The sequence below is a fragment of the Streptopelia decaocto genome (genome assembly GCF_964273445.1).
Source record: "Streptopelia decaocto genome assembly, chromosome: 2".
Taxonomy (NCBI): domain Eukaryota; kingdom Metazoa; phylum Chordata; class Aves; order Columbiformes; family Columbidae; genus Streptopelia; species Streptopelia decaocto.
Window position 1 is genome coordinate 113,640,262 of NC_138655.1, and position 14,987 is coordinate 113,655,248.

General features: G+C 39.9%; 1 protein-coding gene across 8 annotated transcripts in view; it reads left to right on the forward strand.

Annotated features, from left to right (window-relative positions):
* The window catches only part of ELMO1 (engulfment and cell motility 1), a 320,189-nt gene that overhangs the window by 289,695 nt on the left and 15,507 nt on the right, over nt 1-14,987 (forward strand). For all 8 annotated transcript variants that reach the window (XM_082044344.1, XM_082044349.1, XM_082044343.1 and 5 more), the window contains 2 exons: nt 4,970-5,082; nt 13,117-13,224. In XM_082044344.1, the coding sequence (XP_081900470.1) occupies nt 4,970-5,082; nt 13,117-13,224 (221 nt within the window). The remainder of the gene's footprint in view (nt 1-4,969; nt 5,083-13,116; nt 13,225-14,987) is intronic.

Below are 14,987 nucleotides of genomic sequence, written 5' to 3' on the forward strand. Positions count from 1 at the left end.
ACAGGACAGATTGCAGACTCCGTGGTACACAAATGATGTGCTGAGAATAGCAAGAACCTTTTGAGATCAACAGAGAAGTGGTGAGGACTCTGGAAGCATCAGCTGAAATGTAATGAATGTTTCAAATGGAATGGCTTGTGATTTTCCAAAGCTCCTTTTCAAGACAAAGGTATAGAGAGGGGTTTGGACCAGAGCATTTCAGGATTCAGAAGCAGGATGCTGATTTTGATTTGTTTCTAAGGGATACAGATACCTAAGTACAATCTCTGGGGTCGCATTCCTCCAGGGGCAGCAGAGCAATAGCAGAAGCATAAGCTAAGTAGAATTACACACTTAAATTTTAATCATACCAATGTGGATCAAAGGGGGAGTGCTTCTTTTATGTTTTCAGTGTATTAGAGGATAGGACCTAATGCCCAATTAGAACTCATGTCACTCATAGTAATGCATCAGTTAAAAAGCTACAAAAGTTTCCAGTCAGTTTTGCATCATTACGCCACTCAGAAATCCCCTGCCAATCCCCTGCAACGTGTAGTGGTTCAAAGCTGCTCAGTACTGCAAAGCTTGTCACCAAAGCTTCTCATTTTCCCTGCTTTCCCTATGAGTCAACTCTGCAAGTATGATACAGATCAACTATTTATATTCTCTTGCACCATCATCTGACCTCGTGAAACTTGCCAGTGCCCTCTGCAAGCTCTTTATTTCCAGTATCACTCTGGTGAGTCGCTGCCACAGTGCGGAGTCTCCTTCTTCATCCTGGAGTGACTGAAACAGCCAACACAAAATGTTAAAAGGAACTGAAGTGTTACCAGAGACTCATTTCAGATTCAGGACAAAGGCTAAGCCTAAAGGCTATAAAGGCTAAGTAAATCGATAAGGTGTTTAAGCAATCACAACTGCATTTGCAGAGATTTAACTCCATGCATTTGCATTTTGATTGCAACCATGATCACTTATTCTTGACTGTGAAAAGAAATGGTTCTTTCATTTTCCCCTTTGATTTGATTCCCTGTACTGAACTCTCTCATGTTGCATAGATGGCACAACTGATAAAAGTACAGAATCATGGCCTCATTGTAGGGAAAGGACTGTGAGTGAAGAGAGCGGTCGTGGTATTTTGAAGCCTTGCAGATAGCTAAAAGAGATTGCACACAACAGTGAATGTGAACTCAGCATGCCTTGTTTAATTCTGTATGAGAATATGGCAATCAGATGGTGGTTTTTCTTACCTTGAACATGGTAGAAGTCTTTCTTCTGCTATTGATTGTATGAAGCACTGAAGTTTTAAGTTTTCAAGTGAGAGAAGCTTCAGTTGAGTTGGATTTGCATGTAAGCTGGAAAATGTTGCCTTAGATCCTCCTAACTACAACCACCTTGTTTTGCAAGGATTAGTTGTTTCTTTTACATGAGCATCGTTGTATCATGTGAGATGTTTTTTTCAATGTCCACTTTTGATTAGGGAAAATAAAAAGTCCTTTGGAACAGAATCAATTCAAGATTCTGAGATCATTACCGATTGTCCAAACTGCCATTCTTTAACGAAATTATAAAGTATCACTGGTTCATTTTGAATAGCTGTGGAGTAAGTTGTCTAGGAATCCTGCGGGTCCGTAGAGGACTAGAGATCTCATTGACACACTAAATGGCAACAGAGATGAGTTAATATTGAGTAAAGATCCAATGTCCAAGTGGACACTTGCTGGTTAAAGGAGAGTTAATGTCAGGTAGGGAGCCATTGCTAAGTAACATCTGTGTGAAAATCAACGACATGGAGGGAAACAGAGAGAGGGATGTGGATGCTTTTCGGCTTTTTATCTTACAGATTTCTCTGCAATCTTAGAAGGAGTCACTAATGCCTGCTCTGAATGCCTGAAGTGATAGAGAGAGGGCATAGATACAAGCCAGAAAGATAAAAGGACAACACACATGAAAGCAGTTCTGAGATTACTCTTCTGTTGTGTTGTAATGATTTAAGTGTCTGTAATATGCCCAGTCCTGGAAGGAAAACAGCTAACGAGAAAGAGTCTTAATTGTAAGCTGGAAAGGTAAAAGCTGGGGACAGATATAACTAGTGTTGAAGAAGAACTAGTATAATTTGAATAATTTAAAAATAGTTTCAGTGGTTTTCAGATTTGCCAACAGTTCAGGTCTATTATTGTAAAACAGGTAACTGATGTCAGTATTGCCTATACTGCCACAACCAGTGAAATCAGAAAATTAGCTATCATATAGATTACTGTGTGGTTCCCTCAACCCTTCTGTCTTACTAGCCCACTAACTTTTGCCATTCTTACATGACAGGAACACAGTAGGAAACTAAAAGCGATTTTTAAAGCCACTGTCTCCTTAGAGTTTCCAAGTTTGTTCTCTCTTCACAAGGCACAAACTGTTAAGCCGGTGTCATCTGAAGGACAATAAATAAAATTTTCACTAAATGTATTTGCATTTATGATTTTCCTTAGCTCATTGTTCCTGATTGATTTTAAAATTAGGCAGGAGTCCTTATTTCTTGTGCAGACATTTTTTTTTTCCTAAACCTTCTCTCTTTAGACACTGACCCCAAAGAACTGAACTCCCTTGCCTTCAGATAGCTTTCTAAAGGAAATATAAAGATTCAAATAGGCACATCTTTTGTACAACTGTATGCCATGGTTTGATTGTTTTGCACCATTTCTGTCACTTTGAAGTGCTGGAACAGAAACCTTGACAGTGAGGAGCACTAAATGGCAGGATCACCTTGCAAAAATGTGTCTGGAGCGATGGTAGCTGAAAACCAGCTGAAAACCATACAAGTCAGAGTAAACCATGTGTTGGCCTGAGCTGCTGAGGACAGTAAGTGCAGGTGACCATGACAAGGGATGGATGGACTTATGAGGTGTCACTGAAGACTTTCTCTGAGGAGTAATGAGTTGTCTCCACAACCTCTGAATGTTCAAATATGAGGACTGTAAGCAGAAGAGAGTTCTACCTCTCAGCTTCACAGTTCTGAAAGCCAATATGCTCAAATACGTAGAAGGACTCCAGCACATCAGCAAAGAGGGAGAAAGTGTCCCTTCCATCCTGCCTCCTCTCCTCCTATGCAAAGTTAGCCTGAGACAGTGAAGTACTTCAGAGAGGATTACGTATTTATTTTTGGACTGGTTAAAAATCATTCTCTTCCTCTGGTTTGTAAATGGCAGATGGGGCTTTGGAGGATGCAAGAGGGAATACTATGAGCAGTTAGATGTTAATGTGCTGGGTGACCCATTCATTTTTGTATTTTTTCATTAGTGTCTCACAACTGTGATGTTATGATATCTTTAACACCTGTTTTATGATAACCATCCAATTAAACTACCTAAATATCAAGCCGATGTTTATACCAGTATTGAATGTTTGAAATCAGTCCAGCTGGAGATTTAGACTGCAGCCTGGAAAGCTGAGTAATCCACACTGTGTTTTAACAATTTTCTCTTCAGCCCCTGCTCCGAGCTCTTACCTGGGGACTGGGGAAACTCATCAGCTTAGTAAAGGCAAGAGTTTTGTTCAAGTGCAAAATTCTTTTGATCACAGTATTTAATCATTCAGCATATTCATATATTAGTTCCCAATGAGAAAACAAGAGCTCTTGACAATTATCCTAAAGGACTAATAATACGTTTCCAAATGGTGGACTGTTTCTATAGTTACAATGCTTCCTTGATGTTTGACCAGCTAGATTTTCACAGCTTGTAAATATGCAGTGGGTTATGCATCAAGAACTCTCAACCATTCTGTTAATACGTAGGGGAAAGATGGCATTTGTGTTTAAAGGCCTGATGTTTCTAGCAGAGGACTTCCAGTTGTTTCAGTGGGGATCTGGCAGATCAAAGGTAGAGGATGTAAATGAACATGGAAATCGGCAGAGACTGGGTTCTGAGGAGTTTTGAGGAGGAGAGAAATTTTTGTTGTCTCTATGGGATACCACAGCTTTGCTTCCTTTTGATGACAATTGCTAGAGCAGACTGCCAGACAGAATGATTTTTGATATTACCTAATGTGTACAGCAATACAAAATTATGGTTCTGAAATACTTCATATTTTATAAATCCTCTACACATTCAGTTATTTTTTAATCTTACTAGGCTTGCTGTCGAGTTGATGTTTAAACCTGTCTTTTATGTATGTTTAATGAATCTAAGTGAGGATATAACTGATGAATTTAGACATCTGTGAATCCATGTGATAGTGTATGAAATAAAACTTTAAATATTATGTGCATACGTTTTCTGTCTAGTTCTTGACATGTTGAACTCTTATCCAAGTAGGATATAGAAAAAGGATTTTCTGAAGGATGTATAGTATTATTTCTAAATGCACTGTAGGTTTCTCTACTCCTGCACAAGGGTGAAGTTTGGTCCTTGAGCAATCCCTAGTCATGGGTTAGTCTTCCACAAAATTCTGGTGATCAGTTAATTGAATGGCATGGAATTAAGAACAAGTGTATAGTGCTGGTGATTATTTTAGCTCATTAGCGTGGTTTGCCATTTTTTATCATTGTTTCAAAATGTGTTTTTGCCTTCTAGTGTTGTCCTAAATAATAATGCTAGTAAATTATACCAGCAGAGGATCGTGCAACAAAATGTGACAGACCCTCGAATAAGTTTCACAGTGTTCCTGTGATGAAAGAGCATTATTAGCCACAGAAAAACCTTGTTCATATATTATAGCAAGCATTATTTTTAGCTGTGTAAAGTAAGAAACAAATAAGTGACTTGCCTGAGTCATACACCGATGGCGTAGCAGGGACATGTCTACAACCAAGATATCCTGACTGCCATTCCGTGTTATAAAAACAAAGGGTTTCTTTTCTGGAGCAGAGTAGATTCTGAGCTGGGGCTGCCTGTGACTGTTATCCCCTTCGAACTCCTTACAGAAGCACCTTGTGAGAGTGTCTGAAAGAGGATGGTCTGATTGAGTTTGACAAATGCCTGCTTTCTCTCTTCCCAAGGGAACTAAAAGAGAAGATTCAGCCTGAGATCTTAGAACTAATCAAGCAGCAACGTCTCAATCGGCTTGTGGAGGGCACCTGCTTTAGGAAACTCAACAGTCGACGTCGGCAAGGTACAGCTCAGACTGCTTAGTCTGGCTTCTTATTGTCACTTTTGTCTAAAAGTTAAGATAAGGTGTACTACTGGCAAGATCCTTGGTTGTAGTGCTGTCTGGGTTTGGCCTCATCACACAGATCATCTGGAACAAGTCCAGCATTTGACAAAAATCTCAAGCAGCAGTTGTGCACTCTCAGCTGAGTATTTTGATTTCTGCCTGGATGTCCAGGCTTCTTGTTCATCTCAAAATAAAATCTCTGCCGGAGTGGCACTTGAAACTTGGCATAGCCGGAATTTGTATCTCTCAGACTTGGACCACCTTTATATATGTGTGAGCTCATTCTGCACCCCTCCCTCTAGTACTGCCTGTGCTTGGTTTTTTGTCTTATATTACCATATAAATTAAATATATTATGGTGTTTAAATATACTTTTAAAAAGCACTTAGATCAGTAATTTGTGTACCTTCGGATGAGTGCTTGATTGACATGAGAAAATGATTTTCCCTATCATATGAGTCATTGCTCAGTGCTAGATTTACAGCTCATTTTATACAGTCAAACTCTGTATGGTTCTTTTCCCCTCAGAGAGGCACACTTTTTTCTCCAGACAAAATAACGGGGACATAGTGTAAATTCAGGAGATTAATTAGAAGTTGTATCTAAAAGTTTCCCTTTAAAACCCTCGTTTTGTGAGAATTCATATTGCCATTTGTTTTCTGCTGTAAATACAATGCAAATTAGAAAGTTAAAAAGCTAAGAGTAAGAACTGGCAAAGATCAATATTTGAGACCTTCAGATCAATTGGGGAAAACTGCTTTCTTCACAGTGAGAAGTATTCCTGCAATGTCTCCTGCCTTAGAAATAAAGAGGCAAGTTTCTGTAATGTAGGGAGAATATTTTGGAAAATTTCAAAGCCTTTATGGAAGGGTTGAGTTGCAGAAAAATTTGATGCAGCTTTACATCCTCTCTGTCAAGCCTACAAACACCTATGAAGCACTGCACAGAATTTGGGGGAAAAGTATTAATATTCCACTGTGACTTTCTATACAGATTTTGTAGGGAGGCATGATACATGTTTTCCCTGTAGCAGTGTATTTACAGAGTAAAAGCAGCTAAAGTAATGCATCATTTGGTTTGGCTGTCAGTAGTGAGGGTTGTTTATTTTATTCCTTTCAGAGCTTTAATCCGAATGACTGAAATTCTAGGGACGACCAGGTTTTGTGGCAAATGTTCTTCTTTGGCAGATCTCCAAGAGGAAGATAGACTGTTTATTTTACCTTAAACTGTTGTTAGTTCATGATTTATAGGATCAAAAGCCTTAGGGGATATAAATTAGTTCAACTTATGTGAGTGCAGTTGAAGTTTAAAAAAAATATATTAAAAAAAAACCAACACAATGTGATATTCTGGTGTACAGTTGAGAAGGTTGCTATATATCACGCCTTGGAGTGAATTGTATAAGCCACTAGATTAATTACTTTGATGCAATATTTATACAGGGCCAAAAAATTCACTCTTCTTTGGAAACGAATAAAACACGTGACAGTGCCTCAAAGAACGTGATCTTCTCTGAAATATATTGGGTTTTGTCAGATACAAGCCCATTTAGAAGGACATGTTTCCACATGCCTTTAAGAGTTGTGTGTGGTTTACATTAGACTCACTGTATTCCCTGAAAAGGAGGGAGAAGACTCAACCATTACAAAAGATGATGATGTGTGAGGCCACCAAGACTAAACTCAGTAAGGTCTAACACTGTGCAATCTAATGAAGAACAAAAGCATTGTTTGTAGACACAAGTATGTTTGGCGTATTAGCCATTCAATTGGGATCTTTTTTTAGGTATGTGCAGTGCCTGGCACAGTCCAAATAGCAGCTGGCACAAAGCAGAACAAGCTGTCTTGAAATCCGTCTTCGTCCTTCAGGATCTTCCATACCCCAGGCAGACCAAGCTTTAAGACCAGGGCTGTCATGTCAAGAACTAGGAGATTAAGTGAATGCAGGACCAGAGATTTTGCTAGTGATACTAAACATCAGGACAATCAAGCTTTCAGACAGTTCGTCTGAATGTCCTGATAAAAATAGTACAAGTCCCAAATTCCTGAGTGTCTTCTGTTAGCTTTAATCCACCCCCCCCATCTCATCTCCTCCAACCTACTTCCATGTACATTTGCCCTGCGTTACTGGCGGTTCAGGAGCCCCGTCCTCTGTCCGCTGCTCCAACTGAATTCACCTGCCACGGAGCATTACCAGGGCCGTCAGAGGAGCCTTGTCCATAGAAATGCGGGATGGGATGGGATGGGATGGGATGGCATGGCATGGCATGGCATGGCATGGCATGGCATGGCATGGCATGGCATGGCATGGCATGGCATGGCATGGCATGGCATGGCATGGCATGGCATGGCATAGAATAGAATAGAATAGAATAGAATAGAATAGAATAGAATAGAATAGAATAGAATAGAATAGAATAGAATAGAATAGAATAGAATAGAATAGAATAGAATAGAATAGAATGAATACTGCTCTGAGGCATCACAATTTGCCTGTTATGTGGCAACCTACTTGTAAGAGTAGTAAGATCAGGTAGGTGTTTTGCTTTAGTATGCATATTGCTTCTTTTACCTTTCCTTGATTCTTCTTTTCCCTCGAGACAATCCTGGAACAAATGTTGTAAATCTACAGATTACCTGAACATGCCCTACACAGGAGAAGCTGAAAGCATTAAATTGCCAATTTAAAAAACAATTAGCAGGCATTATCCCATGATTAAAGACTCCAGAGCAAACTTCTGCTGTTGTTTGAACATGTGGTAGGACACACATGATTAGTCACAGTACGTTGAAAAAACTAACTTACAAAAAAATGAGCAGGATGTTTACAGCCTCTTACAGCCTTTTGAGAACAGGTGAAACACTTTCATATATACCTGGCATTGGAAATCCTCCAATCCAACAGGTGAATCATTGAAAGGCTGCTGAAGATTAAGCTGTGAGGTATCTGTAGTCAGATCTCTGCCTTTTGTTTTTCAGTGATATCATCAAGATCTCTCTGTAGCTGAAATTCAGAAACACCGTTGTGTTTCCTTAGCACTTTCAAGGACTACATGGCCTTTCCCTTGCAAAGTTTCAGAGGAGAACTGCAGCACTAACTCCTGTTTTATTAAGCATTCTTAATCAGCTGGAAATGAAATAGCAAAATCTAGCTTGCCCTTCTGGTCATTGTTCAACAGCAAATCACGAAGCTCTGAACAACCTCACTTTGTTCCTTGACTGTGGACATCAGGTGGCAGATAGACCTCTACAGGTTTCTGCTTCCTTAGATAATTCCTAGAAGAAAGGGGAGAAGACTAAAGCGAAAGCCTGCAAAGCACTTTGCACCCTCAAAAGTTATTATTTCCAGTAGAGCTAAGTAGCAGATAAAGGCATTTTGTCGAGGATAATAGAAAGTTCTCATGCTGTCATCCAGTACATTTGTAGTTTATGTTGCTGGGTGCACTCTTGGAAATAAATTCCCCTTTTAGCTTCATAAAGATGATAGAGAAATTGCGTGTTATTGAAGTGGTTTTGCAGCCAAATATGAGGTTTTTGTAACAGTAATTTTTGAAAGGGAAGGAAAGCCTGGTGATACACACCAATGAATTAAAAACACATGGTACTGTGGAAGAAACCTGTAAAGAGCAAGCTTAATTTAAAACAAAATATCAAGTGAAGACAGGTTTTCTATCTCTTACTAGGATAAGTAACTCACACATCTGAACAAGAACACACACTTGATCTTTTTTCTGCCAAACCTCTTTGCTATTGCTACTCCATCCCTATCTCCATAGTCCTGTAAAAAAATAATATTCTGTGTGTGTATGACTTGCTGAGAGAAGCTGGTTAAAAATGTGCCTCCAGCGTTGCCACAGGTCAGTTATTCGCCAGTCATTTGCAGGGCTTGCTGCCTTTGATCTGAGAAGTTAAGAACAGTGAGAGTGAAAATGCGTCACTACAGTTGTATTAGAGAAAGACAATGCAATGAAAGAAAAAGAGTCCACGTACATGCATCTAAAATATACAGAAATACCTGTCTTTTCACTGATATTTAAAGTGTGTTCCTGTTGGTAAATCCACAAGGATGATTTTTCTTTGAACAAAAAAACTTTTTTAGTAATCTGGAACATATTTTGGGATAAAATGTGTACTCTCAGACACTGTTCCATGCATACCTGAGCTATTTTCTTCTCAGTTTCTAACTATAGAGCACTTTCATACTAACCACAACATTTTTTTACCTGAGATAGCATTGTTAAGGGCATATGAGTCACTGGCCATTAATGCACTTGGAAACACAGTGTGAATGGCCAAGCACTCTGTAGCCCATCAACAAAATGTTCTGTGCCATACTATTTGGTCATAGTTTTGAATATTATTCTTCTAGACAAAATGTAGCTGAGTTTGTTATTTGTTTTGGGTTTTTTTTTTAACCTCATCTATAATCTTTAACAACGTGCTGCAATACATTTAATCCACTGACTGCTCTAGCAATTATCTGAGGATCAGGACAATTTGTTTGAAACCTTTTCATGTTAAAATCCAGAATGATTAATTATGTTTCCCAAAGAAGAATCTCTAGCACCTTAATTTGATTGCATCAGTGGTCAGCGAGCTAAAAGACATAAGCACTCACTGGAAACTATAAATGACGTAGTGTCCAAAAATTGCAACGAAATCACAAGCTGACATCGCCTCTAAAGACTGTTGTGCTTAGTGACTGTTGTCCCTAGAGCTGCTTGCTTTGAGGAAGAGTTTTACGGAGGCAGGTGTAATAACACTGAATACAAAATAAGAATTGTAGCTCATAGAAGGGTCTTAGGCTTTGGGGCAAATTCATAAGACTGGGCCTAAAACCAGAACAAACTCCACTCCTTCCTGAACTGACAGTTGCCCCGCTCCAGCTGTGCCCATACAGGTGGATCTGCCAGATGTGAGCTACAGTGGCTATTGAGAAATGTCTGTCCTGTCTTTAAAGCCTCTTGTGGCACTTCAACTCTGCGGACTTGGGTTTAAGAGCTCTGGAGAGTTCGGACGGTAGTTTTTCTTTGTTTTATAAGCACCACTTTCTAATCACGGTAGAAAAGAGCTTTTTCTTCTGCTTTTTTTTTGTTATTATTTGTTTATCCGTTTAGACCTGAAAGTGGATGCTGGCCTCTTCCCATGTGCTGTTCTGTACTTCAGATTTCTTCACCTTTTTTGTCAGTGCAAGCAATTTCATATAGTTTTTGACTGCAGCATTATTTTATACACTACTTTTCCAACAAAATTGTGTTCAGCAGCCGCACTACAGTAAAACAACATTCATCCTGGTCGAAACTGTTCCCTTCTGGGGTGCTGAGTTCTCACATAAGGAGGATATTGTCTGATAACTGTTTGCAACTTCATGTATAGCTGAAAAAAAACACCCCAGCTGGTAAGGCTGAGGTGGTTGCCAAAGCAAGGGCCCATCACTAAAGGTGCTGATCACCCTCCTCAGCCTGGCTGCTGCAGTTATTTAGTGGCTGTGGCTGAGGGACTCTCGTTAGTTCCATTTGTAGGTTTCATTTACGGGTTTTACTCTTGACTGCAAGGCTGTGGCACAGCAGCAGTTCTTAGTGAGCCCACAGGAGAATTGTGCTGGACATGCCTCAAGCTTCAGTTTATGGCTATTAGATCTTTAATTGACCTCGGGTTATGGGGAATTGCTGTAAAAGGCTCCCTAAGCCTTCAGAGCTTCCCATAAACCCACAACTTCCTAAAAAATGAAGTATGACTTTGTCACTGAGAGGTTTTTCCCTCTTTTATTATTGGAGCAGGGCATTGAAACAAGACCAATGTTACCAAAACACTATGACCTTTAGGAGGTTAAAGAGCCAAACTTTTTCAAACCCTTGCTAACAACAGCAGCCCCATTTGTGCTAAATTGAAAGGAATACATGGTATTTTTTTTTTTCAATTACACCATCTTCCTGGCCAGATCACTGAAAAGGTTGTAAGACCATATTAGCTTTTATTAGGAAAAAAAATACTGGTTTAATCTTAGAGTTGGAAAGGTTTATTCCTTTGTACAGCCTAACAAACAATGAGGTTGTAGTTAAAACTGGATGTGAAAGCCTCCTGCTACAGTTACTAGAGGCTTTTCTTTAGGTAGGCGAGGGGTGCTATGATCTCCCATCACATTCAATGGGGTATAATTTTTAAGCATCACATTTTGCTTTTGTTTCAAACGTGTCCTTCTGAGGCACACAAACTGTACAATGGGCTGATCATGTGTATGCTCTTCAGATGAGAGTTTACTGAATGAGGGCCCCTGCTTGCTCTAGTTTCAAATCCCTACAAAAGCTTTGCAAGTGGGGTTTTCCTCTTCACCCTGTACATCATTGTCTGTATTGGTTACAGTCCAGGGATGCTTATATTTCAGTAGCTGTTTTTGTATGCATCACAAAATCATAATCTCAGGTTCTCCACCACAGATCTTTCAGTATTGTGATGCCTGTGAGGTAGATAACCAGAACCTTGTCCATTGCCATTTTGAGCCTTTGCCAGCAGTTTGTAAGGTCTTCTGAAATCTTTCTGCTAAACCACTCAGAAAGTGGTTTGAAATGCATGGGGTTTTCCCCCAAAACATTTTTACCCACCATGACAAAGCTATTTAAAAGGGCATGTGAAAGCCCACTTTTGCCATTCAAAGCTGAATTACCTTTCTCTGTATTTTATTGCGTTGCATTTTAAACGGCTGGCTAAGGGACTGGAGAGTGTCTTCTAGAAAGAAGTTGAGTCCATGAAGCCAATATTTTATTAACAGAGCCAACGAGTCCTTCCTTTGCTAACAGCCCAAACGAGCTCACATATGCCGGCTCTGGTGGTTCTGCAGCTCCTCTGACGTTCCATCTGACATGTGGCTCTATTCACTCCCAGTGATTGCAGCACCATGGGGCTGTGTCAGTGCTAACATTTCCCCTAAATTGTCCCTTGGGCTGCTGCTCACCACAGCGTCAGCACTGCCAGCAACAAGAGAAGCACAGAGCCAGAGAAGTCCTCCGCCTCCCACCCCCACTGGCATTTTAACATCTAGCCTTTCTCTGAGCTTCTGGAGATTTATCGCTTGGATGTAACAAGTTTGTATTTTTGACAGCTTGACATTATGTGGTCTATTTATTAACTAGAAAGTGCTCTGACAAGGAAGGGGAACCTTGTTCTTGCCATTTCAGAAAGGAAATTGGCAAGCACCACCCTTGCATGCTAGGCAGCGTGGTGGCCCGACTCTGCAATGGTCGTGTTCTTCACAGGAACAGATTTTAACAAATATTGTGAAGGGGAATTATATCCTGCAAAGCAGGAGTTGGCAGGAAATGTAAATATACACCTCCTAGAAGGGGCTAAAATGCAATATGTAATGTGGCTCCCTTATGTGTATATTTGTGACCACACAAAGCACTTAGTTATCTGCAGGACAAGGGAATTAACATCTGCTTTTAAAATCTTTGTGTGTTAGTTATGTCCAGTCACTCCATAAATATGGGGCTGTTCTCCCATGTCTATAAAAAGACATGAGTCATAATTTTCATAAAGTATGGGATGTTTCAAATGTATCAGGTTTTGTGTGTCCCACACAAGACAGCTGGCAGGGCTTAATTTTCACATAGTGGGTGCTAAAAATGAAGCTTTTATGGGTACATTAGTTAGCCACTCAAAGCAGAGGTTATTTTGCCAGTCTTCTGTCCATGAGGATATATAATATCATGTAAAACTAAGTCAATTATTTCTTGCTAGTATTTATTTTTGGAGCCGGTGACTAAGTCAATTTAAAAAAAAAAAAGATTGATGCTAGCTTCATTTGATCAAGTAAAATTACTCAGCAAAGTCCCTGCCCTACTTTCCATACACCCCACACACTCCTCTCCTTCTTCTGAAAGAAAACAGGCAGTCCTTCCCTGTAGTGTCTCGTTTGAGTAAGCTCTCTCCTATGCTATTGATAATGCTGATGAAGACATGTTAGTTACCTTGTTTAATGCATTTATTTTAACAGACAAATTCTGGTATTGTCGACTTTCACCTAATCACAAGGTCTTGCACTATGGAGACTTGGAAGAAAGTCCCCAGGGAGAAGTCCCCCATGATTCATTGCAAGATAAATGTAAGTCATGCACAAAGATTGTGCTACTTTTGCTTCTTTTATGCTAGTTGCTCTTTGTAACTTGTGGTTGGTTTCTCTACTACAGATGTCCAAATGTCCAAACACAAGACTTTATCAACAGGTCTGGAGATAGAGAGCAGAGGACATTTCGTCCTGCATTCAAACACTGCTCTCCTGGTTTTGGCAAGTGTGTATGAGGACTGAGCTCAGCTTCCAATTAGTTTATAATTTAATTCAGCTTGGAAATGACATACCTTTCATGGGGTGGAACACAGTTTGTTTTTGTTGCTTGTCTAACTGCAGATATCAAATAAAAATACTTGGGTATATCCAGAAGCACTTCCTATCCATAGAGACAGGTGTTTCTTCTGTAGAAAATGGTCTAGTAACTGGAGGAGAAATCCATGGAAGGGAGAGTTCTTTGTCATTATCATGGGGAGTGGACTTAGAGATGTCACAGTGCTGTGAACTATATTGAAAGGACTTCACCGTTACTGTGTACCCAGTTGGGAGAGGACATGCCCCTGTGACAACTCCTACCAGGGGATTTATCAGGATTTTTTTACTGGATAAAAGTAATTTTGGAGCCCTTGAGAAAAAACATATTCTTGTGATAATTTCTGCTTTGTCCTTCAACATGAGTTGGAGAGGTTTAACCTGCAATCCTGGGAAAGTTTTTATGATAATGGAAATAATGACCAATGTAGTTCTGTCGCCAGAAGGTGACTTCAAGAAATCAAGCACTGAATAAGGAATCGTTTCCTTTTGTTCTTTTCTGAACTTCCATTAGTAATATATGCCATTCTTGGTATTATCAAATTAGATATCCTTGTACAAGTATTTCAATTGGTAGCTCCACTTCTTTCATGGAATGGCAGAAAGACTAATTTTTCAGAAGCTGGAAATTTTTCCAGCCTGAAAATCATGACAGGAGAAAATAATTGATTTAAACTTTCATGTATATTAGTAAAGCAAAGAATTGTTTCTCTTTTTTGCTGCCCCAACCTGTCTCCAGGCAGCGTTTTTTAAAATTTCTGAGTGTGTCTGGGAGGAAAAGAGGGAGAGCCTGTCTGATGCTGGAGCTGTGGCAGTTCACAGTCACATTACCTTATTTTCATTGCCTTAAAAATTGCCTCAAGGATTTTTCATGCTCTTACTGCAGTCTTGGCAGAATGTAGGACAGGGGCTCACATTGCTGCACTGGCACTGGAAGAGGCTGGGTTTTTTTTCTGGATGAGTCTTAGAGAAATAGCCCTTGAATGTTACAGTAGCATCAGAATGACAGAAGAAGAATGAAGGTCGCACTTGAACTGCAGGCACAGTTATGACACCAGCAGTTACCGGATTTGTTTGCTTGGAGCATGATACCACGCTCAGCCCCTTGACCCTGCCTGCAAGCTTCATCCTGCATTTGCATTTTCCATAGGCTCTTGAGCCTACTTGGGAATGGCAGAATCCCATGGGGACAGAAGGCTCCTACTTTGGAAACCACTGAGCCAGACCCATATGTTGGTGCCTCTCTGTGCATGCCTGCTGGCAGAGCAGATACTGATGCAGTTTGAGAAAGATATGGTTATTTCCTAAAAATCTCAGGTTTTCAGTCAATGAAGGATATAAGATTTACCACAGTGCCACCCACATTAGAGTTTAATTAAACAGACTTGAGAATATTGCAAGATACAAGATTAAAACATGGCACTATTGTTTGAAGTGTGTCAGGCCAGACTGGCTTGGGAATTTTACAGACATTTTCCAGAAATATT